This window comes from Copadichromis virginalis, linkage group LG22 (genome assembly GCF_057382275.1).
Source record: "Copadichromis virginalis isolate Kocher_CV1m ecotype Utaka linkage group LG22, C_Virginalis_male_GT1.1, whole genome shotgun sequence".
NCBI classification, from domain to species: Eukaryota; Metazoa; Chordata; class Actinopteri; order Cichliformes; family Cichlidae; genus Copadichromis; species Copadichromis virginalis.
In genome coordinates, this window is record NC_140638.1 from 24,651,883 (window position 1) to 24,675,492 (window position 23,610).

General features: G+C 42.0%; 2 protein-coding genes across 3 annotated transcripts; one reads left to right on the plus strand and one right to left on the minus strand.

Annotated features, from left to right (window-relative positions):
* On the minus strand, positions 1-7,936 carry zbtb8b (zinc finger and BTB domain containing 8B). The gene is made up of 4 exons (XM_085445828.1): positions 7,763-7,936; positions 2,318-3,233; positions 2,015-2,193; positions 1-977 (listed from the first exon to the last, which is right to left on the minus strand). Exons 1-4 carry the CDS (start codon positions 7,934-7,936, stop codon positions 663-665), a joined length of 1,584 nt encoding a protein of 527 aa, XP_085301954.1. The 3' UTR covers positions 1-662.
* On the plus strand, positions 7,924-23,468 carry heyl (hes related family bHLH transcription factor with YRPW motif like). Of its 2 annotated transcripts, none has more exons than XM_085445830.1 (5): positions 7,924-7,989; positions 21,764-21,830; positions 21,921-22,004; positions 22,123-22,204; positions 22,377-23,468. In XM_085445830.1, the coding sequence occupies exons 1-5, from the start codon at positions 7,964-7,966 to the stop codon at positions 23,057-23,059; spliced, it is 942 nt and encodes a 313-aa protein (XP_085301956.1). In that variant the 5' UTR covers positions 7,924-7,963; the 3' UTR covers positions 23,060-23,468. The 2 variants fall into 2 exon arrangements, with proteins under 2 accessions (XP_085301956.1, XP_085301955.1); XM_085445829.1 differs by lacking the exon at positions 7,924-7,989 and adding an exon at positions 19,164-19,651.
* The last annotated feature ends 142 nt before the right edge of the window (positions 23,469-23,610 follow it).

The window sequence follows — 23,610 nt, forward strand, 5'->3', positions numbered from 1 at the left end:
CACAGTTTGAGAACACATTTATTGCAGTGATAACTCCAGTGGCCCCTCTACATCAACAAGACTGTTTTTATACACAAAGTGTAATTTTCTGGACAAAGCAAAACATTTGAGAAGACGCTTTGTCTGTCCTCTGTATATTCAGAAATCCAGCTGGACGGGTGCATTCTTCTTACATACAAGACACACACACACACACACACACACACACACACACACACACACACACACACACACACACACACACACACATTTGGTTTTATCAGTTGTGCAAATATAGGAAAGGAAAGACTACAGTAATAATTAAAAGAAAGAAAAACACATACACACGCATACACAATCAATGAACCTAGTTCCAGTCAAGCAAGTCACTGGAGTAAAATATCTGAAAAACTTTAAATTTAAAATACAAATTAGTTAATAAATAAATCATCTTACAGTAAATAATACTAACTAGAGATCACCCTGATGGGAATCGCACCAGCCATGACACATAGCCTCTGACTAAAGATCTGTGACGCCATCCTGCACAAATGTGATGAAATCTGACAAACATACAGCCAAACTACAACCCCAACGTGTCCAGGACTACATTTTGGCATGACACACTAGCTCAGACAGCAAGTTCAGAGAAAGACTTTCTTCCTGGGTATAACTGACTGAATTCACAACGCGTGAACTACATCACTGCAGACAGCCAGCTGTCTTTCAAGCATCTGTTTCTCCACTAAGTCTTCCACTCTGCCGACCTCCACCTCGTCCACCTCATCTATAAAGCTGGACCAATCCGTACTGCCGTCTGCTCGTTCCACAGGCTCTGACTGGCTGGAAGGGTGAACAGGGGCTGTTTCATCATGAGTGGTGGTCACACAGTTGCAGCTATCACAGATGCCGAAGCGTCTGAGTCCGGGTGAAACGCTAGAACCAGTGAAGTTTCGTCTGCAGCTCTTGCATGACACTGGCCAGTAGTGTCTGTGGACCTGTGGATGATCAAGACATGGAGGATGTGAATTCATCTGTTTGGACAATACCAACTTTTCCATCAGTGTAGATGAGAATAACAGCACAATATTTTTTTTTTTTTTTTTTAAATCCCAGCAGTGGATAGTGCTAAACCTCAGACTACTAACAGATGCACTTATGGTGCCAATTTGAAACTCTACTCCACTATGACGCTTCATTCTCAAGTTATCACATTCACAAACTTGGGTGTCCACTCCAGCCCCCTGCCTGCCCGGCAGGATAAGATCAGCTTTTTATGGCTGAGGGGTAAAAAATTTTAAAAAAATTAAAAAAAAAAATACTGCACTAATGAAACTTACGTCACACAACGGTGAACAGTGAATGCAATTTCAGTTTTCACTGAATTTCTTTAAGTCACTTAATGAAATTTACTTCAAAATGTCATACTTGCACCTAATATTAAAACAATGTTTAGCATCAAATGTCCTTAAAGTACCTAAAGAAAAAAAATACTCATTATGAATCTGATACATGAACATAATCTTTTACAGTATCACTTTAATGTTGCAGTTGGAGACTATTTTTAATATTCATGTGACTTTAAAATATTACACTGCACAATGTATTAGTGTGGAATGATGTTTTAAAGTAGAAAAGCTTTAAAATGAGTACTATGGAGCACAATGTAAAATATTTCCATCCATAATACGGTGCATTGTAAGTTGGAAGCAGCATGACACAGATACTTTAATGAAGTCTTAGCATACAGAAGCTGTATTCTAGTATTGTATCAGGTCTCTGTCATTGAGACTCCTGTAGTAATTACTGACACATGTTGCTGTAATTGTTCAGTGCAAGAGGCCACAGGAATGCAACAAAAACTGAGATGTGTCTCTTCTCAGATAATATAAATGTTGTATACAGATACACTTAATAAAAGAAAATCTAACCTGTTCATGCTAATAGTTTGGGTTATTAGAAAATTTATGAACTAAAGTTGCATAAGGTTAACTCAGAATGAAGTCGACCTGCTTGCAGTGCATGAAATTCTTACACTAAGGGCGTGGCTGCGTAGGTGCTCCTGTCGTGTGAACCTCTTGCCACACATGGGGCAGGGGAATGGCCTCTCTCCTGTGTGGCAACGGATGTGCCTCTTCATGATCCCCTTCTGCTTGGCAGTGTATGGGCAGAAGGGGCACTTGTGGAGTTTTACTGGCACTACTAAGCCATCACCTGAAGGAGGAAAAACACAGCAACAATTCAAACCTACCCCTATCTATTCCGGTTGACAATTTACTAACATTGCTATATAGCTTTTTAATCGATTAAATGTCCTTGTATTTATTCTGCTAATTACCTGTGTCCTCTCCAAGCCAATCAGACTGGATCTCCATAATTGATGATCCTACAAATCCCAGACCTTCGTCCAGTCTGCTTCCTCCAGTGCTGCTACCCAGCCCTTGGGTGAAGCGCTGCCCTACTCTGTCCCCCAAAGAGTTGGGACCTTCACCTCTGGCCAGCGCCTCCATCAGCTGCCTAGCATTAAAGGATGAGCTGTATCCCAAGGGGGAGCGTTCGTTAGATGGAGAGGGACTTGGGGGAAGCAGCCTGCTATGATGAGTATTGTGCAGAGGAGGCCCAGGATAGGATGTGATGACTTTGGTGTCTGGTGACTCCATAAGCTCTTCATCAGGGTCATATTCTATCTTAGGGTTCACCAACTCTGGAGTCAGAGCAGAAGATGAGGATGATGAAAGATTAGTCTGATCCATATGTCCCTTCTGCCCTTCACTCCCAGGTGCAAACTCTTCCCGAGAGGGATAGGAGGTGTCCATATCCCTGGTAGCGCCTGGAGTGGTGGTGACAACAATGGACAAAGGTGTTCTACCTGATGTAACAGACTCCTGACCTAAACCTGACCCCCTATCTGCCTCTGAGACCTGTGAATGAGGCTCCGCAACCCCAGCACCACTGGAAATTGTTGCAGAAGGAGTGCCACTGTCTGCAGGACCCATTCCTCCATCCTCTGTCTGATTCTCTTTCTCCGTGTTTCTCTCCTTCTCCTTGCTGCAGATTTCCAAAGACGACCGGATGTACTCTTTGCAGAAGTTCACCAGATCCGTCATCTGCAGGTAGCTGGCTGCTGACATCACCTCGATGACATTGCTCCTGTTCAGAGCCAGGCGTCCAGAGTAGAGGAAGTCCAGAATAACAGAGAAGGCGTCAGCTGTCACAATGTCCAACGACGCTGTGCTGTAGCGCTGTCCGCTGTCCTGAAAAGAGATGTTTTCAAAAGATAGACAATGTTGAGCCAAATGTATCGGAAAACAAATGCTGGAACAGAAGATATTTAGAAAGTGGAACAGGGCTCCAGAGAAATACCGGTATATTTCAAATCATAGTTTTTACAAAACAGCTGAAGGTTTTCAAGATCTCCATTTTCCTGACTTCAAAAATGCTGTTACGCTACTTTCTAGGTCATAGAGCTACTCCCATATTACCCAACCAATGTCTCTTCACCGGCCCTCAGTAATGTTAAGTATCCAGTTAAAATTCTCATCCTTACCTATACAGCATTCACAGTCAGGCTCCCTTGTGGCCGACCTTCTTCATGTCATTCCCTTTAGTCAAAACAATTTAAAATTAATGTTTTTTGGGAGGTTTTCCCCCCACATCCACCGAAGGACACACTGTGACAGAGTACTTGAGGCTGTGACCTGACCTGTGTAACTCTGCCTGTATGCTGGGTGAGTTGTCATTTCTGTGGACTCTTAAAAATCTGTTTACGTGCGGATATTAGTAATATATTTATATCAGTTCTTCTTTTGTAAAATGCATAATTTGTCTTAATTTTTGTACTGCTTTTAACTAGGGCTGAACGATATATCGCATTTGCGATAATATCGCGACATGATCAAGTGCAATTTTCTAACCGCAAAGGCTGCGATTATACTCTGGACATGTCCAAATTCATGGGCTGCATCCTCCTGAGGCCGCATTTGTAGACCGATTACGTCACAGCGACGCGCCGAAGGCTGTCCAAATTACTACCATATCCCAGAATTCATAGCGCGGCCCAGCCAAACTCCAGTTTCCAGCAATGGCGGCCGCTACTGAGTTTTAAAATTACTCATACTAATCTTTCTGGGTCACAAAATAAACTTTTAACATATTTTCAGGCAAGAAAGTAGTTGTGTAAACATCAAATATCTGCTCGGTTTATCAAGATATCCCATATTTGCAAAAGTGCTTCGACGTTTTCAGAGGCGTCTGCTACCCACCAGCTCGACAGCTAGCCGGGAGCTCGAGGGTTACTGATGCGGCCGAGAACGGCACAACTCCCGGCACATCATTTTCAGATCACCGCGGAGTTTCGCTGCTCGGGTTAAACGTAATATATAAGTCACTTAGACAACCTAAAAATGTTATTGTTGGGCTTTTTTCAGTGTTTTGTTTGTTCGTGAGTAAATCGGTTTGGCTGAGATTAAAGTTATTAGATTAGATAAAATAAAACTTTATTAATCCCCCGGGTGGGTTCCTCCTTGGTTTTCACACAGCTGACTAAACGTCAAACAGAAAACTTATTAAACAGAAGTATGAGACAGTCGAGAATTTACACCAGTGTCTGGTTATATTTTAGATAGCAAGAAGCAGACGGCCGAGTTTATTAAACTCCACCGAGACAGCGGTGACGCTAATCAGAACTAGACCGTCCAATTTCACGCCTTTAAACTTTAAAGGCGTGTTTGTGTGTGTGTTTATACAATTGCTATTATGTTTGCACTTTATGTGTAATGTTACTGACTGCAGAGATCAGTAAGATGTGTGTATTTTTTATTTATTAGTTTTATTTATTTAATATTATTTTTTAATTGAATGACTGTCTAGTAGTTCACAGATGTCGAAAAACTGAGTGTGGTAAAGCCACTGATTTTGTTTATGTATATTTCTGCAATCTGCACATTGTACTGACTTTCATTTTAATGTTTACACCAGGGTTCCTTGTCAGCACTTTATGCTCAGATGTTTGTAAGCTAAAAATAAACTATTGTGTATGTTCAAATATACTGTTGTGATTGAAGAAGTTAAATAAAAATGTCAGTCATCAATTCATGCATCACCTCATGTCATCATAACAGAGGTCTGTCTTCCAGGAAAGAACAGTTTAAAATTAATGTAATATAGTATTGGCCATACTATATGATGTATTGCTTGTCTTTGTTTAATAATACAGAAGACAAAGACCTTAAAAAATAATCGCATATCGCATCGCAATCGCAATATTGGGGCAAAAAATCGCAATTAGATTATTTTCCATAATCGTTCAGCCCTACTTTTAACACAGATTTTTCTATTTGTAGCACTTAATGCATTATTTCTGTTGTTTAAATATGACCTCCCTTCATTTTGGAATTTTTACATTGCTTATGTTTGTTTTCTGTGAAGCACTCTCTGCCTCTTGTTTGAGAAAAGAACAATATAAAAAAATACTGCTTGTCTGCAGATTTTAGTTGTGACTTTGACAAAACACAGTGCTGTGGAAAAAGTATTTGCCCCCTTCCCAATTTCAAATCTCAATTAGATAAAAAGAGAGTAAATGCAAAATTGAGTTTTTTTTTAAATTATGATTTAATTTATATAAAAAGGAAACAAAAGTCTTCCAAACTTTTCTGCGGGAATTTTAGCCCCCAGAATTGTTTTAATTCAGCCACATTGGAAGGTTTTCAAACCTGAACCACCTGGTGAAGGTCATGCCCTAGTGCCTCAATTGGATCCAGACTTTGGCTAGGCCACTCCAAAACCTTAAGTTGTTCATTTATTTTATTTATTTATTTGTGAGCCAGTCAGGTTTGTTTTTGATCATTGTCCTGTGGCATAACTCAAAAGTGCTTGAGCTTTAGGCCATGAATTGATTGCTTCATGATTTTCTGATAGGGAGCAGGTGCCAGCTGACTGTTCCATAAACTGCAGCAAGTCATCCAAACATTCAAGCAGCAAAGTAGCAAAGCCCTAGACCATCAAAACACCAACATCTATGACTATTGGTATGATGATCTTTTCATGAAATATTGTGTTTTAGTTTTATGCTAGATTTAACACAATTCAAACATTCCAAAAAAGTTTATGTTTTTATCCCGTCCACAAACTATTTTCTTAAAAGTCATCACGATGTTTTTTTGGAAAATGTGAGACAAAACTGTGTTATTTTCGGTCAGCAATCGTTTTTTTCCTTGGAACGCTCCCATGGATGGATAATGGCACTCACTGTGGTTCGTTGCGAGTCCCAAAGTCTTAGAAATGGCATCTGTTCTTGAGTTTCTCTAGATGATGTGTTGCTTTTTGAGAACTTTTAGCCTACTTCATTTTGTCAGACATCTTCTCTTTAAGTAATTTTTCAACTGAACAGGTCTGGCAGTAATCAGGCCTGGGTGTGAGCTTAATTTAACAAGTGGGGGCAATTACTTTTGTTTTTTTTAAACACAGGGCCAGGTAGAATGGATATAAAAAGTGTAGACACCCCTGTTGAAATGCCAGGTTTTCTATGATGTTAAAAAGAATTACTACAATACATCATTTTAAAATGTTCCCACCTTTAATGTTACCTAAACCTGTACAATTTAATTGAAAAAACAAATCTGAAAAATATTAAAAGTTAAAAACACATAATAAGCTGGTTGTATAAGTGAGCACACCCTTAAATCACTACTTTGGTGAAGCAAATTTTGATTTAATCACAGCATTTAGTCTTCTACACACCTACTATCAATAAAAGAGACTCCTCTCCACTGCTGGAGGTTTCTTCCTGCTCATAGGGGATCATAAGATTGTTGGGGTTTTCTCTGTGTTGTTATTGTAGGGTCTACCTCACAATATAAAGCGCCTTGAGGTGACTGTTGTTGTGATTTGGCACTGTATAAATAAAACTGAATTGAACTGATTAAGCCCAAGTAAAGTTAAACTGTCCTAGTAGGAGTTTCCTGGTGGCATGGTGGTGGCAGTAACATGCTTTGGGGTTGCAGCTGGAACTGGGGCTTTAGTCAAGATGGAGGGCCCCAAATCTTCAGGCATCTACTAGAAAGCTGAAGATAAAGGGGAATTTCACCTTTCAACATGACAATGATCCCAAGCCAATTCAAATGAACAAAAGAATGACCTCACCTGAAGAAAATTAAAGTCTGTAATGGCCCAGCCAGACATAAATCCAATGGAAAAATCTGTGGTGTGATCTGAAGAGGGCTGTTCACAAGAGATACCCTAGCAATCTGACATATTTGAGTACTTTTAAAAAGAAAGGTGGGCAAATATTGCGAAGTCAAGATGTGCCATGCTAATAGTCTCCTACCCAAGGAGCCTGACTGCGTTCTTTAAAAAGTGCTTTGCCTAATTATTAGTGTAGGGGTGTGCCCACTTATGCAAAAAGCTTTTTGTACATTTTTTTAATCATTATTATTTATATTTTCCTCCAAGATTTTTTTTTTTGCTTTTCAGTTGAATTATGCAAGTTTAGGAAAAAGTTTAGGGAAAGGTGTAAGTCATTTATATCCACTGCAGGTTTGGAAAGCCTTTTCCCCCTTTCGACAAGCGGTATGTGAAAGAACACTCTGGGAAACAGCTGTCACAATAACACAACACACTAGACCTTGAAACTAAAGATGAAACTGACTGTAATATATGCCAGTCCAATAATGAATACATTATTCTTGACCAAATTGTTGAATTTACGTCCAAGAAGCCACCTTAGTTTAGTCAGCTCTCCTTAAACACTCAGAGAAAACAATGGAATCCGTGCTTATGTCCTTACCTGTAGATAGTGAACGAGAAGAGCTCGAAAATAACCGCTTCCTGCAAACAAGACATTCCGATGCGCCTTGAAGACACGGCCTTCAACAAGGATGCTGCAGTCACAGAAGAAGTCACGCTTCCGTTGCTCATTGAGCTCGAACAGTAGTTTGGACAGATAGCAAGGCACTTCCATGGCTGAACTCCTGGCGGCTCTGCCAGGATGAGGGAACAGACGGGTAAACGGAGGTAAACAAGCACTTGTGATCATTAACTGTTGGAGGTGTGTTATTTACAATCGTATTACCACTTAATAGTCAACTCCGACAGAGTTGTATTACAAGCTTGACTTATACATCGTTTAAAATCTCCAGGTAAACAAACGTTAATGATTATAGACTTTAGTCCTAACGGTGAACAGTTAACTCAGCTAACACACACTGGGTCTGACAAACTGTAACCACTGACGCTTGACACTTTAAAAACACAACAAGGATAACGGAGTTTAAACACGCAAACATTAACTCAGACACACCTGAACTAACAAAAGTGGAATCACTTTTCTCTGCTTGCTTGCTAGCTAGTGTGTGTTGCTAACGCTGGGTAGCTAGTTGGCAGTACTTTTCCTAAAATAGCCGACTGACGAGACCAGCTGCTTTTTACAAAACCTGTGAAAAAACTGAAATAAAAAGGCGTGAAATACCGACTCACTTGTTTAATTACGCTGACCGTAACAACTCTTTTACAGTAGCACCGCTAGAAGCGAGGCTCTTTTGTCCCATATCCACGTTAGCCAACAACTTCCGCTTTCGGCCAAAGAAAAAAAAAACAGTGACGTTTTTGTTTATCTGTCCAATCAGTGGCCAGTTCTGCGTCTGCTGTACTATTTTTACCTGGAGGAAGTTATGGTCAGATTGACAGATTTACATCTTGTTCTGTACATGTGCCTCTGACTTCTTTGTGTAAAGGAATAAAACAACATGACTTGCAAAAATACCAGGAATATGTTAAGTAGTGAGATCACCAACTATGGCAAGCTTGACCCCAAGAAAATGGATTTCTGTCTTCCATGTGCTCTTAATTCAGGATGCATATTTTACTTTATAGTAAATGATGATGCCATGCTTTTAACTATTAGAAAACGGATTTGTTAAGCTTCTGGACAAATACAGAAATAATCTAAAACGTTTTCGTAACACTGTCTGCACTGAACTTTTTTTTCCTTACTATATGGCAGTATTCATTAAAAACCAAACCAGCTGATTAATGCTTACAATTCAATTCTAGATGTCTCCAGGAGAGACTGTATATCAAAGATGGATGTGACCATCATGAGCACACCGTTAGTGTCTGGATTCGGCATTTTGAAGTTTCAGTATATTTTGGCCACAGCTGGCTAAAATAGCTAAATGATCAGCTCACCATCAGGTTTGGCTAGAAAACTGCACTCACAGATGGGTGCAAGTAAGGTCCAGCTAAGTGATTTGAGTTAGAAGTCAGCTTTTGGCTACAGCTGCCTGCCAGTCAAAGTGGCCACACCCCTGACTTTAAGTTTTAACATAATCCATTGGAGAGCCGTTTAACAAATTCATCCAGCACACAGCTGTTACAAAGCAGGAAACTATCCATAAAGAGCAAAACCGTTTTTTGTGATGATGATGATGATGATGGTAATGATGTTTTGGAGGAAGAACCTCCAAGTGTCACCCTCCATCTCTTACCAAGTCCAGCATGCCGCTGTACAACCACAGGCGGCTCGCGCCTTCCCACATTGTCTGCTCAAGAATACTTGTTTATTTGCCTCCCATTTCGGAGAGAAAATAGATCCTTTTTTTTTATTTTATTTTCAGACATAGCAAGAGTAAACAAGTAGTTCCTTTAGCGCTGCACCACACCCTCTCAGCACAATCCACAGCTCTTAGAAGTGTTTTTTACACTGATGGGTGCCGACTGGGCAACTTATTTGTTTCAGATATTTTCCCATGGCAAACAGAGTGAATACAAAGGCTTCGTGGTGGCCTGTGGAAACCACAGGGTAGGCGTACATGAGCCTAAGCACTCACCCCTTTTCTTTTTTTTTGAAAATGAAATTTATAGCACCTCATAAAAACTCTATTCATGCTTATAAGCACTAAATATAAACCAGTATAAAGCAGAAGGCTTTCACTCAGCTCTTGTAAACTTGACCTGATGGAGCGTTGTGTCCGGCTGCAGGCAAGTCCAGCTGTCAGTTGACCCGACAGGCACAGCCCTAACACGAGTCCATCCCAAAACAAAGCTAAAATGGGCCGAACACTGATGTTGCTCTGCTTATTGACCTTCTTCTGGTTGTGACTCAGGGAAACACAAGGCCTTTGTTTTTGTCATTTGTTGACTTCAGGGCAGGAAACTCCCTCTCTGCAGATCGTAGCCAAGCAATCACACTGGACTTTCTACAATACTGCCCTATCTGTGTGGCAGTTTAGCGCCGGTTTACACCCAGCAACTTCTTAGGAACAAATAACATTCATGATTCATGATTGGGTTTCTTGCCTGTCCCTGTGATTACAACGTCGTATGATGATTTACTGATTGAAAACCCAGACAAAAAGTAAATAGATGAAGTGATGGCTGTTATGTAAGGTTACATCCAGACTTGGGACCTCACTCATTGTGTGTGTTAGCCACTCTGAGACCCACGGCTGGCACAGAGGGCTCCAGCAGCACCCCTCTGGGTCCCTGTGGTCTGCGCCTCAGCACATAACAGCCACTTAGGCCGGCATTTTCCCAGGCTGAGACAACACACCATGGTGGCAGCGTGAGCCACAGAGAGGGCCTGATTAAAGAGTAGGGACAATGGAGGGAGAAAGAGACAGGGACCGTGGTGGCATTTTCCATCTCTGCCGCTGTCTCCTGGGGGGACCAAGTATGTGCCGTGAAACGTTTGAATTATCCCAGAATCTCTGGAATTCAGACTGAGGCACCACGGAGAGGACCCTCGACCGGGGATCAAAGAGCTTTGAGAGGAGTGCGGTGGACTCGTGGTGAAGTCGAGTGCATAGCGGAGTATGAATGTGTGTGTGCACGCGTGCTTGTGTGTTTCAGGAAACTAACTTGAAAAAGATTAGGAAAATGTTTGAATTTGAATCCCATGTTCTTTTATGGCTTCATGTATAAAGAAAAAAAAACATGTTTGACTTCTGAGTGATCACTGAGCAATGAAATGCAGGCATGTGGTGTGTGTTTCATCCCTTATGAGATCAGATAATGCAATCATAGCCAATCATTCGAAGTCTAATAGAGTGGGCGCCCCTCTTAGTCTGTGGTGGCAGTAAAGGAGGAAGAGAAAAGCGAGAGGGGGAAACCTCGTCCCTTTCTTTCTATCTCTCTCTGTAATTATCACTTAATGTTCTTTGGTAATCTGGAGACGTCTGTCTCTTTGCTTTGTCCTTTCTTCCCTCGCTGGAGAGGAAATGTATAAGTCTGAAATAAATCTGCTAGCCTTTTTATTATTGTATATTTAGCACCAGAACAGAGTAGTAAATGGAGCCAGCCCAGACCACAAGCTTCCGGTATCGCAGGGCCGCAGCGCTGGCTGTCTTTGCCACAGCCAAGTCCAGAGATCAAAGCCTTCTGCACCATATACAGCTAGCAAGGCGCTCTCAAGCAATGACCTCAAGCAAGTTTTCATGTCTGAGATAGACAGTGTTTGTTTGTGCCCAAGATACACGTGGAGTGTGTAGAGTGAGTCTACTGTACAAGTATTTTTTTTTTTTTTAGGGGTGCAATGATACTTGTATCGATATTGAACCGTTCGATACAGTGCTTTCGGTTCGGTACGCATATGTATCGAACAATACAAAATTTTTAATTTATTTTATCAACTTTCCTTCTGACGATGCTGTCTGTGTTGAGCGCTCAGTGGATCTGCGCTCGACAGTGCAGCCTAGGCGGAGTAGTCGAACGCAGATCCACTGAGCGCAGCACAAGCTAGCAAGACAGAAGCTAAGCTCGTTGCAACATGGCAAATTGAACCTCCCCCACCCTCATTCAGATGATCTGGCGTTTGGAACTATTTTGGTCTTCATGTGAAGCATGACCCTGATGGTAAGCGCGTCATGGACAAAAGTAAAACAGTGTGGATGTGCCACGCAATGCTCAATTACATGGGTGGGAACTACTGCATTAGCGCAGTTTGCTCATTAACGTGTTGGCCGTCCAGCCCCACGCACGGGGCGATCCGCGGTAGCTCGTTAACGGAGATTTGCCGTGTTGTGGCGTTAACGTCATTTCACCGAGATTAACGCTGACAGCACTAGTGGGAACAAAATGAATATGACTGCACATTTACGCCAACATCATCCTAGTGCAAAGACAAGTGGAAGCAGACAAAAACAACAAGCATGCATGCTACAAACTTTACCCGAGTCATTTAGACAGCCGTTAGCACATGATTCTCCTTATGGGGACCTGATATGTTTAATATGCTGCTGAGAATATAGCCCAGAAGAAGCGGATAGTATAGCTTTTATTTTGGAAAGAGACATTTCTCTGTAATAAACTCTCTTTTCCAAAGATGAGTGATTTCTCAATCAGATAGATTTATTTTTTTTATTACTTTGTTGTTTCAGCAACGTTAAATTTAAAAACTGTACTTTTGAGTTAAAATATATATTTATAATTTTAATAAATGGCAAATTAAAAAGGCATGAACATTTTTTGTATCGAAAAAATATAGAACCGTGAATTTTGTGTATCGTTGCACCCCTAATATATATATCTATATATATATATATATATATATACACACACACACACACACACACACACACACACACACACACACACACTGTGATTCTATTTTTAAGAGACACGTGAAAAATTTGTACAAAGGAGAAAAATGTGTTTAAAAAATGCCCGTTTGTAATAGATGAATTTGAAACATGTCTATAAGTGGTGCTTGAGCTGCCAGAAAGGTCAGGCGGTCACAACAGTTTTACTTGTGTTTATTTTTTAAAGTGAGATTATTTTTGTCTAATTTATTAGTTTTATGGAATGATGATTTGGCATCTGGAAAAAAAAGTGCTCAATCAAACCCACTTCAGTGTATCCTGTATTTCAGTTTTCTCAAAAAACAAAAAACAAAACACTACTGTACTGACACCAATAAAACCAACTCCCTCAAGGTGATGAGAATGATGGCTGTTATTGCCCACATCCTTCCTCCATCAGCGTCTTCTCTTCCTTTCGCGCACACTCACCATAATCCCCATCTAAAAATGACCCAGCAGTGTGGTGGCGGTGAGTTCTTATGCTGGGTTTTCAGGGGTTTACGCTCGCTCTCCTGAGCTGCCATCGGAACAAGGTGTCGGCAGGTCGCCCCCCAGATAAGGCTGTAATCTGAGGTGTAAAGTTAAACGAGGGATTTGGGAAAGTGAGAGGCTGTCAAAGAGCAGCAGCACAGGGGTGTCTAACAGGGACGGGGAAAAGTGTGGCCTGGCTTTGTCTGAGAATCCAGTTTTATTTTCATCTCTGAGTGCAAAGCACAGCTTGGATTAATATACATATATGTAAATTCAATCAATCTCCTCCATAAATCTAAACGATGGGCAGCTTCCAAGTCAAAAGTCAGTAAAACTGAACTGAACTGAAGAAGCTTCTTGGATAAAAGTTTGAAACATCTCCAAGAAACTTAAAGAAGTCCAGTTGCTGTTCTTTCTAAGCTCCTTAGATTACCGTGACCTGGACATGACTGAGAACCTACGCAGATTTAGTCAAACTTGTTTTACAGTGGCTAATATTAGCTGAGTCCTAAACACCCCCCTCTCCACACATACACTCATCAAAATCAGGCACAGTCACATGCATGGCTGAGGGGCACTGCGGATTAGCCTCGAACTCTTTCATTTTTCACTCCCCCCCCCACACTCCTTTTTTTCTCTCTTCTCCTCCTTTCTCTGTGGCTCGTTAAAGATTGTGTCCTGTGTGTGATGTGGCAGAGGAGAGCAGTCAGAGTGAACTGATTACGGACGAGGGCCAACGTGCCTTTGAGTCATGGCACCGAGCAGCATTCTTCACGTGCTTAAAAATAGTAACAGTCGAGCTTTTTCAGGTTTGTTTTTCCTCACTGGATGACTTTGGGGCATCCTCTGTCAGACTGTAATCATAGCCAGATTCTCTCAACCCCCCCAACCCCCCGCCTTCAATTTTCTTTCACGTCGTTATTGGTGAGCTTGTTTAATCTTATGAAGAAAATTGGCTTAGCGTGGGAAAGGCGAGATTGTTTTGGGGATAGGTTTTCTTGTTTTAGAGTTGTGCACATTTTTTTTTCTTCTTCTTCTTCTTTTTTTTCAGTGCAGGAGGAAGAAAAAGTGCCAGCTTGTGCCAAACCCTCACGAAGCACAGATAAAAAGGAGTTGAGTGAGAGGGAGGCCGCAACACCACGACAAAGATATGGGCTGTCTAAGCAAAGAGCTTTACAAATGACGATCTCCAGGGGGAAACAGAGTGGGTGGGGTGGGGACAACATAAGGGAGAAGAGGAGGCGAAGAGGAGAAACAAATGTGGATGAATTGGTGGGAGGGGAAGGAAGATGGGTATGGTTGGTGGGGGTAGGGGGTGGTGCAACACAGTGCAGTGTGGAGGGATGGGGGGGGGGGGGTGGAGGGTGGTAGATGAGAGGGGAAACATTCCCCTTGCCCACATTAAAGACATAAAAAAGAAAACAAACAGAAAAACATGTCTGACATAAAGAGGCTGGTTTCCGCGGCGACAGCACAATGGCTGCCTGTGGCTCTCGGGGCCCTCGCCGTCCCGTCTGGGGCCCGGCACCAGCGAAAGTCACCGCAGTCACAGGGCCCATCAGCGTGTGTGTGTGCCTGTGTGTGTGAAACATGGTGAATGTCATCACAGGCCCAGTGCTGTGGGAACCGTCATGAAAGGGACCCCACTCGGAAGCCACAAAAGCTCCTTTCTGCTTCTTCTCTTCGGCTTTTAGCCTCTTTATTTATCTTTGCAAAGGGGGAGCCAGATGAGGAGGGAGGACTCTCTCGCCCTCTCCCTGTTCTCTCTCTGTGTCTCTCGCTCTCCGATAGACGGCACGACCCGTAGCCGCAGCCATTTTGCCCTACTGACACCTTAAATCACGGCAGCTACTATTTCAGTCATTCGCTCTGGCTGCGTCTTGCTGCGTTCCTTTGGTAGTTTATTCACAGCTCATCTTAGCTCAATCAGATCATAAAAACACAATGGGTTTCTTTGGAGACACCCTGTGGGCACAAACCTGGCGTTCCCAGGAATGCCTCATATATTCAGGTTATTTGGAGTGAATTGTGAAGACAGCCAGACAGCAAGTGCATCAGGTCCCAGCATTCCTTATGTGTCTGAAAGGCAGATAAATCCCTCATGGGTCCGGCCCAGAGAGTGCCAAGCCAGTCTGATGCCAGTTCCCATGCCAATCCATTCCTGATCCCTGCGACAGAGCAGCCAGCCACAGTCGGACTATTATAAAGGCCTCATACCAATACGGAATCAACTGATTTTGAGGGCATGTGTCAATAGCGCTTGCATGCAGCAGGGCACCATGCAGGGCCCCTTTGACCACATTTGGCCTTTCACAGACTCACTACGGGGCTTCAAGACAGTGAATAAATATTTAACTTGCTTGATGGTTTGATGGTATATTAGCATTTTAAGGACCACCTTCAATTTAAATAACATATTTGGAAACATATTTGTTTTCTTGTTGTTTATTTTCTACTTTCTGTGAATAAGATGTTATATTATTATTATATTGTGAATGTGAAGGTGTCGTTTTTTTTAGCTTGTTCTATTTGCAAGATTTACATTTTATTATTAATATTTTAACATAATAACACAGCACTCTTTTTGATTTCCATACAGTTAATCAAATTTTCTAGAAAATCTGCATCATTTCCAAATATTCACTTTTATTAGAAATTTAAAAAATGCGTTAAAAAGACCCTCCTTCAGATTTATGATACATAGGATTTTACTTTCATGTCTCTTTTTTCAGCAGGTTTAGGTCCCTTTTTTTGTTTTTAAACTGGTGCATGTACATTACATTTTGACAAAAAAAATTTGTTGGTGTACTGTTAATGAAAGCAAACCATGCAGTGAGACGTATCAGTGATCAGTTATTTAGTTTCACTGAAAAATGCGGAGAAAAAAAGTCACAAACACAATACCCCACTGAGCTTGTTCCATCTCACAGAGTTTCAAACAATAGCAGCAGTCATGCATCAGAAAGAATAATTGCAGCTGTTTGTGCCTTATAAATTGTGGGTATGTGCTGTCCACATTCGTGTCAGGGAGTTTCATGTGTGCGCTAGCTTGTATGAATCAGTGCGTGGCCTCCCGCGCGTGTGTGCGTGCGTGTCCTCATGTTCATATTTGAGTTGCGCATGTGTGCGTGTGTATGCAAATTGTAAAAGTATGAGCTTGTTAATTTCAGTAAGGGACTTTGCCTTGTTGTGGTTTGGTGGGATGGGAGGGAGAGTACTTGAAGTGGCCAACCAAGATCGCCAGAAATCTCCCAGAATTCCATCCAACCACCCAGTGCCAGCTCTCGTCTCCCTCTTATGTTGGCTTTACGCCCCCACCATGAAACCATTTTCATAATTAATATATCTATTTAATCATTTATCTCCTTAATTACTTTCCATTTCTTTTCCCTTTTTTTCTTTTCTTGTAACTTGCCTCATCTCGGAACAGCTGGGCGGTGTGGCCGGCAAACCAGAGCGATCTCTCTCTCTTGTTTTTAAAGAGACGTGCGATACAAATGGGAAAGTAAACCTTTGAAGAGAAGTAAAGAGTGGGTGATAAAAATAGCAATACGGAACACTGAAGGCTGACTTCATAGATGTCTTTTCATCTTTCTTTCCCCCCAGTTTTCTGATGCTGAAATGAAATCCAGATCTGAATTAGAGAATGATTAGTAATGAAAGGATATGTGAACTGGGTAGTGGGGGTTGTTTGCTGGGAGAGAAAAGGGATTTCTCCACTCTGTTAGTCCTGACTCATATCCACCACACTGCGAGCCCCCTGGTGATGGTCACACTGATTACTCACACTTGGCTATTGCAAACACACTCACTTGCACATGTTTTAAGTTATTCCACTACTTTACACAATGCGACATGACAAAAATGATTGTAGGAAAGGCTCGATTGTCGTCACGCTGAGCAAGATGAAGCTGAAAAGAACATAAAGACTACTGGAAATCCATTTAAAAGACGACCAAATTAAAGTTTTAAAAACGACTTCACTTGCCCAACTAGTATACACAAAGACCTCGCACTCATTCATTGTCGCAGCCTATGTTTAAACTAACACACCCTTCCAGTCTGCCAGGCAGGAAGAGACACCCTCAGCTGGGCATTGTGTGCAAGAGGGCATGCCACTTGGCCTCTCTCAGTCTTTCACATACACATATGCGCACACTGCTGGGTCACTTAGGCATCGCTCCTAACAACCGGCGCCTGGGTCTCATGTTTCCATGGCAATCTGCACCAGCAATCTTCCCACGGTGGCAGAGGAAACAAGTGCCGCGAGTGAGCTCTGTGTGTGTGAGTGTATAGAGAGTGCTATCTTGTCCAGTGAAGAGCCCAGATGTTCAGACACTCAGTGGGGTGACTTCTCTCCTTGACCCTTCAGTACCTGCCCTCATCTCTGCACACACAGGCTGAATAAAAACGATTTGAATAAGCTGGGTTTATCTGTGCCTCACTTCTTATCTTGAAATACTTGAAGCTGTAATTTCAAAAAGATAGTGACAAATCTACATCTTGACATAGAATGCATATGAAAGATAGATGTATAATTAGTTGGATATTTAAATATATAAATGGTTACATATCCCAATATTTCTGGATAACTGTTTTAAAGCCTGTTTATGCTGTTCGACTGTTGCCAGAACCAATCATATTTAGATGAGAAAGTGGAATGCTGAGTCCTCAGATAGCGCTAGCAGCATCATTTGGCAAGATGGCATGTTTTTAGACCCACACATCTATATGTATAGTTTACATATACTGTATATAAATGATGGGCATAGCCTCTGGGTTCTGCAGTCTCTTTAATGGCCAGCAGGGGCAACTCTTTAAAAAGACTTCCAGTTACTCAATAATAGTTTCCTGGTAATTTTTGGGGTCCATTGCTAGTTTCAAGTCAGTGAAGGAAACATTATGTTTTTGGCATACATTACTGTCTTCATTAGAGTAAAAAAGGAAGATGGTACTCTGACCGTTGATTTCACAGTTAGATCCACCTAGTAACAGGATGGCAATACTAAAAAAAACTCAGCTAATGGGACACTAACTGATAGCGGATATCACAGTGGTTATGTCTATCTTTTTTATACAGTCTATGGTGGATTTCCACATTGAAAAAAAAAAAATCACTCACTCACTCTCTGAAATTTACAGCTTGTTACCAAAACCCTTTCCCACCAGATCCTTTCTGTAGCCTACTATTGCCAATTTTTATCGTTTCATAGCAATTTTTCATAAACGTCAACTATGAGTGTTAACTGATAGCTGAGCTGTGTGGTCAGTTCTGGCTCCATAAAACAACCACAAAGCAATATGTCCATCTCTTCTACACAGTGATATGCTTTCTTTTAAAGTTTTCTAAAACTTTGTTGACATTATTTGTCACACTGGAGATTGATGCTTGATAAAAGTGTTATTTTCAAAGGTGAACATAAATTATTGGCATTGCTTGTAAATCCCTGTAGTATACTCTTGTAATGATTTAGGTACTTTAAATATCACCTTTTAAAACAAGAGCAAAAAACAGCCAACACTGTTAGTTAAACTGCTGACACGGCTTAATTATTCCCATAAAATCTTTCTATACAAGTATAAAACTTTTCTATTTGTATCATTTATGGAGCTCAAAGGTCGGCGCTGGCTGCGTTTCATCTCTGCAGGCGTGTTTTCACTCTGTGCCGTTTCTCTCTCACAACACAAAATTGCTCAAGAACTCGAGTCAAAAGTGACTCGTGAGACTGTGCAAGTATCAGATGTTGTGCATCGCCTCTGTATGATGGAGTGCTTTCACAGTTCATAATTCCCACACTCCTCACCTCGCTCTCCCTCCTGTTGCCATTGTTCTATGGAACAGCATAATTAAAGGAGCAGAATGAGAAAGAAAGCAGGACAGAAGGAAGGAAGGAAGGAAAGCAGGATGAAATTGGAGGCTAATTGACAGAGGATGATTGAGCAAAGGGGTGGAAAGATGAGGCTGAGGGGGGTGCAGGAGAGAGGGAAGGAGGGTGAAAAGCCAGAGAAGGGCAGATTAAAGGGAGAGAGGAGGGACATGGAAAGGAGGCGGGGGAGCCAAAACTGGCAACCCTGCCCAAACTGCCAAAGTCCTGTTTTGTCATTGGGTGGCTGTGACAGAGCGAGCGAGCCAAGAGAGAAATAACAGTGAAAGAGAGAGAGAGACTATGATTGGATGCCAGTGATAGAGTACAAGACTAAAGCAGCTTGTGAATTTTCTTAGTTGTCATGGGCCCTTGGGGGTTGATCAAGTGGCACCACTGACTCACAGAGAGGGAGAGAAAAAAAGAAGACGCATGAAGAACCGACGACAGCGAAAACAACAAACACGAGTGACAAGAAGTAACTAAGGACAACAGAGCTCTTATAAGTAACCGTGCAAGAGAAGCAGAGAGTGACGGGCACGCAGGGTGAGTGCTTCATCCAGAGGGAGACTTCCTAAAGAGGCAGAGGCAGGAACCAACAAGATCATCCAGCCAGACCTGTCAGTCTCCTCGTCCTTCTGTCATCAGTCGTCATCGCTCCAGCCAGTGAGGAAGGGGCAGCGAAATGAAGAGACCTCACGATTACAGCTCTCCGGACTCGGACACCGACGAGTTCATTGACGTGGGCCAAGAAGATAGCTACTGGTGAGCCTCCTTCAGTCACACCTGAGATTGTAACACGTTCCCTCCAGTCATGTTTGAAAAGAAAATTACATGGCGCGCGGCTGTATTTAGCAGACAAAGTTAAAGGCAAATTTGCCCCGAGCATGTTTTCCAGTCTGCTGCGCAGTAACGAGTTTAAAAGACTGTGGGAAAAGTTTGAGGTCCCACAAGGTTGTGTTTATAAAGCAATTACAGCAAAATAGAACTTCTTATTATTTAAAGATTCCTGCATTCAGGTACAAAGTTTTTTATTTTTATTTATTTTTTAAGTCTTGACACGGTTTAATTTGCATATTATAAATCTTTAAGCAAATTTAACAACCACGTCAGTGATGTCAGTGTAAAAACTGACGTGTCAACGAAGTTTGAGGCTCAAATCAGCAAATTTCTCTTGTTCAGAAAAGCAGATTTATTATAGATTTATGTTAGATAGATAGGTAAGATATACAGTGTTCACTTTCTGTGTAAAACAGAAGCTTTACAGCGGTTGTTGCACATGTAAGTGTAGGGGTTAGTCGAAAAAGCTGCGTGCATGACCATCCATGTAAAACAAAAAAGGCCTGTCAACGCTGAAGTGTCAACACAGGAGATGAAAACATGAGCAGGAAGTCATTCACTCAGGAATATTAATTGTATATATGTATATTTATAAAAAATCTATTGATTTGAACCACAATGAGTGATTATAGTATTATGTCTTAAAATGAAATGTCTGCAGTTGATGTAGAAAATTTCTTCACATGAGAAACACAAGTGAAAGCTCATGAGTTGGTTTTAATAAACAACTCTAAAATAGTTTTAATATTTTACGTCACATTAAATATGAAAAAAGTGCATTTTCCCACATGAGTTTAGTGTTATTATTCCATGCAAACAGTGTGTTATTTAATTAGCAACTTTATGAAAGATCTCCTCGTCTATGTCAGACACACATTTTTGCTGCATTTCCAAGACTGCATTTTCAGGCATAGAAAAACTGCTTTTTCACAAACAAATGAGTTTTTCTATGCTTTTATTATAAAGTTATAATCCCAACACTGAAATCTTGCTTTTGCACTGGAAAACTCCGATAAAAAATGTGAACTACACAGTTAAAATGGCTGGTTAAACGCTAAAATACTTCTGGAAGAGGAAAAAAAAAATCTTCTAACCTTTGAATGCAAACGCGGCCTGCAGTGCCAAGGTGATTAAGTGCAGTCCACTGCATGTAACTTGTTCCATTGTTGTGGAAAATGCCCGATAAACAGTAAAATTACTCTGAACGCTGCACACTCTATTTTAAAGTCATTAAAGCGTTTTGCTTCTTAGATAAATTTGTCAAATTCCTTGACTTAGCATTAAAAGACATTTTGATTCAAAGCGCCAGTCATTAAAGTGTATTTGTAACAGTATACAAAAACTCATTCCCAGCAGTGCTGCTTACATCACAGGCGCTGAGCGAGCCAGTAACGCTAAAGACGGTTTAGATAAATTAAATTGCCATGTGACATGCAAACAGAAGACAGCGCTGCTTTTTCAAGTCAACCCCATCAAAGATTTACCTAAACAAAAACACACAGCTAAACTGGCAGCCCTCATGTTAAAATCTAATAGAAATAAGTCTCTAGCGGGGCAGTTTGGAGGGAACTGTGAGGCTCGGAGTCTCTTTCAGGCCTGTAAGATGAGAGTTCACAAACAAACACAATCCATATTGGATGACTGTACTCGGAGGAGCTCATGCTCCCATTGCAGCGTGCTGGAGCCCCATGTGAGCGCAAGCATCGCCTCGAGGCTATATAATCATCTTTTCTAAAAGTGCTTTTGCTCAGACGGAAAGGAGAACAGCATGTCATTTCACTGAGACTAATGTCCAGAAATGCATTAAAGTGAAAACAATCTCATCTTCCCTCCTCTCCCGGGCACTGCTCTTCTTTTCTGTGCCCAAAAAACAAATTAGATTGAAGGGAGTTGGTGTGCCATCCTGCCTCTGTGTCATATTAAGGAGGGTAATAATAACAATATGCAGGAAAATCAAATGATTTTTTTTTCTTTCTCCCTCTGTGTCCCTTCTTACTCATCTCGCTCTCTTGCTTCAACACTATCTTCGCGGTACAGCCCAGTCACTGGGTCCATGTCTCCAGGCAGCGCCTCGCAGATTCTGGCTCGAAAGAAGAGAAGAGGGGTGAGTGGATTAGGTCATTGGATGTTAGTCGGTTCTGTCTCTTTTTCAGTTGAGTCTGCAACTCAGTTTGCTTTTTTTTTTCTTATGCAGATCATAGAGAAGAGGCGCAGAGACCGCATCAACCACAGCTTGTCAGAGCTCCGTAGACTGGTGCCCAGCGCTTTTGAAAAACAGGTAAGGAATGAATTTGAGATGATGATATTTTTTGTCATAGTTAGACAATAAAACTAAAAGACTAAGCAGCTTTCTGTCATCGTGCCACTGATCAGAATGTTGCTAATTTTCACTGCAGGGTTCATCAAAGTTAGAGAAAGCAGAGATTCTACAGATGACAGTGGACCACCTCAAACTGCTGCATGCCATGGGAGGAAAAGGTGACAATTTGGACTCTTGCTTGCTGCCCTATTCGGATTCTCCCAAACAGCCGTTCCACATAAAGCAGTGATTCATAATTATTTATTATCCTCCTCTTTAGAAAAGAGATTTTTACTGCCTCCCCCTGCATTTATTCAGCAAAGACTAAACTGAACTGTTTTTCCACCTCAGGATACTTTGATGCGAGGGCTCTGGCAGTCGACTACAGGACCCTGGGCTTCAGGGAATGCGTTGGAGAGGTGGTACGGTACCTCAGCTCACTTGAGGGGGACTCCCCAGACCCTATAGGAGCTCGTCTGGTCTCCCACCTCTCTCACTGCGCGAGTGAGCTAGACCCTCTTCTCCTGCAGTCACCCCCTGCTTCTGCCCTGCCCTTCGCTCCTTGGCCATGGGCATCCTTCCCTCAAATCTCCCCTAACTCCCCAGCCTCCTCCTCCCCTCCTTTCCCCAGTGGGCGAAGGGATCTGGCCCTGCTAGGGAGCTACCCATCGCCCGCCTCCCTACGCCTCACCCCCCTGGCCGGGTGCCAGCAGGGTGCACCACAGCTCCTTGCACCTACAGCTCTTGCCACCGTCCACAGGGTGCCCTCCCTCGCAGCGTCTCCAGTCCTAGCCCCCTCCAGACCGCCACAGCCGTCTCCTCACAGCTCCAGCAGGGCCTCACCTCTACCTCTCTCAACCCCTTCCTCTTCCTCTCCTTCAACCTCCTCCTCTTCCACTTCCTCATCCTCCGCCCCTCCACAAGTCTCTTTCAGGCCCTTTGCACCTATGGGGTCTCCCACAGTCCAGCGCAGGGGCTTGAGCGGATCAGCCAAGGCGGCCCAAGGATGGGGGACTGAGATCGGTGCTTTTTGAGGGTCAGCTCTTTATTTGAGCGGACATGGACCTCCCATGTGCTCTATGTAGCAAATATTGGTTCCTTTGGAGAAAGAAGTATTCAACCTTTGATGATTGTTTCTGCTTCTAAAAAGCCATATCCGGTGATGGGTAAAGTTTCAGACGATCACAATCATATGTTACGGAACAAAGAGGGAATGTGAATGAGTAGCTCTGAATAAAGTCGTATTGTTGATTTTGCTTGACAAATACACACAAAGAAGAGTGTCCACCAGAGCCATAATCACAGTAAAACACTCAACAGAGAGTGCGGTTGAGATTTTACTGATCCCAGAACTGTGATGTTTCTGTTTTTCCAAAACATTTATACTTTTGATCATGCTTTCTGAATGTTTGACAAAATTTCTATAAAGACCAAGTGCCTTTATCTCTTTGCTCAAGTTTTCTGTGTTTTTCTCCGATTATATCAGTAAACGCAAACATGTAACTGCAGATATGCCATCTGCTATCAATACAAATGGGAAAGGAATGGTTTAAAAAAAGAAAAGAAAAAAGACTGCATGTTAGGC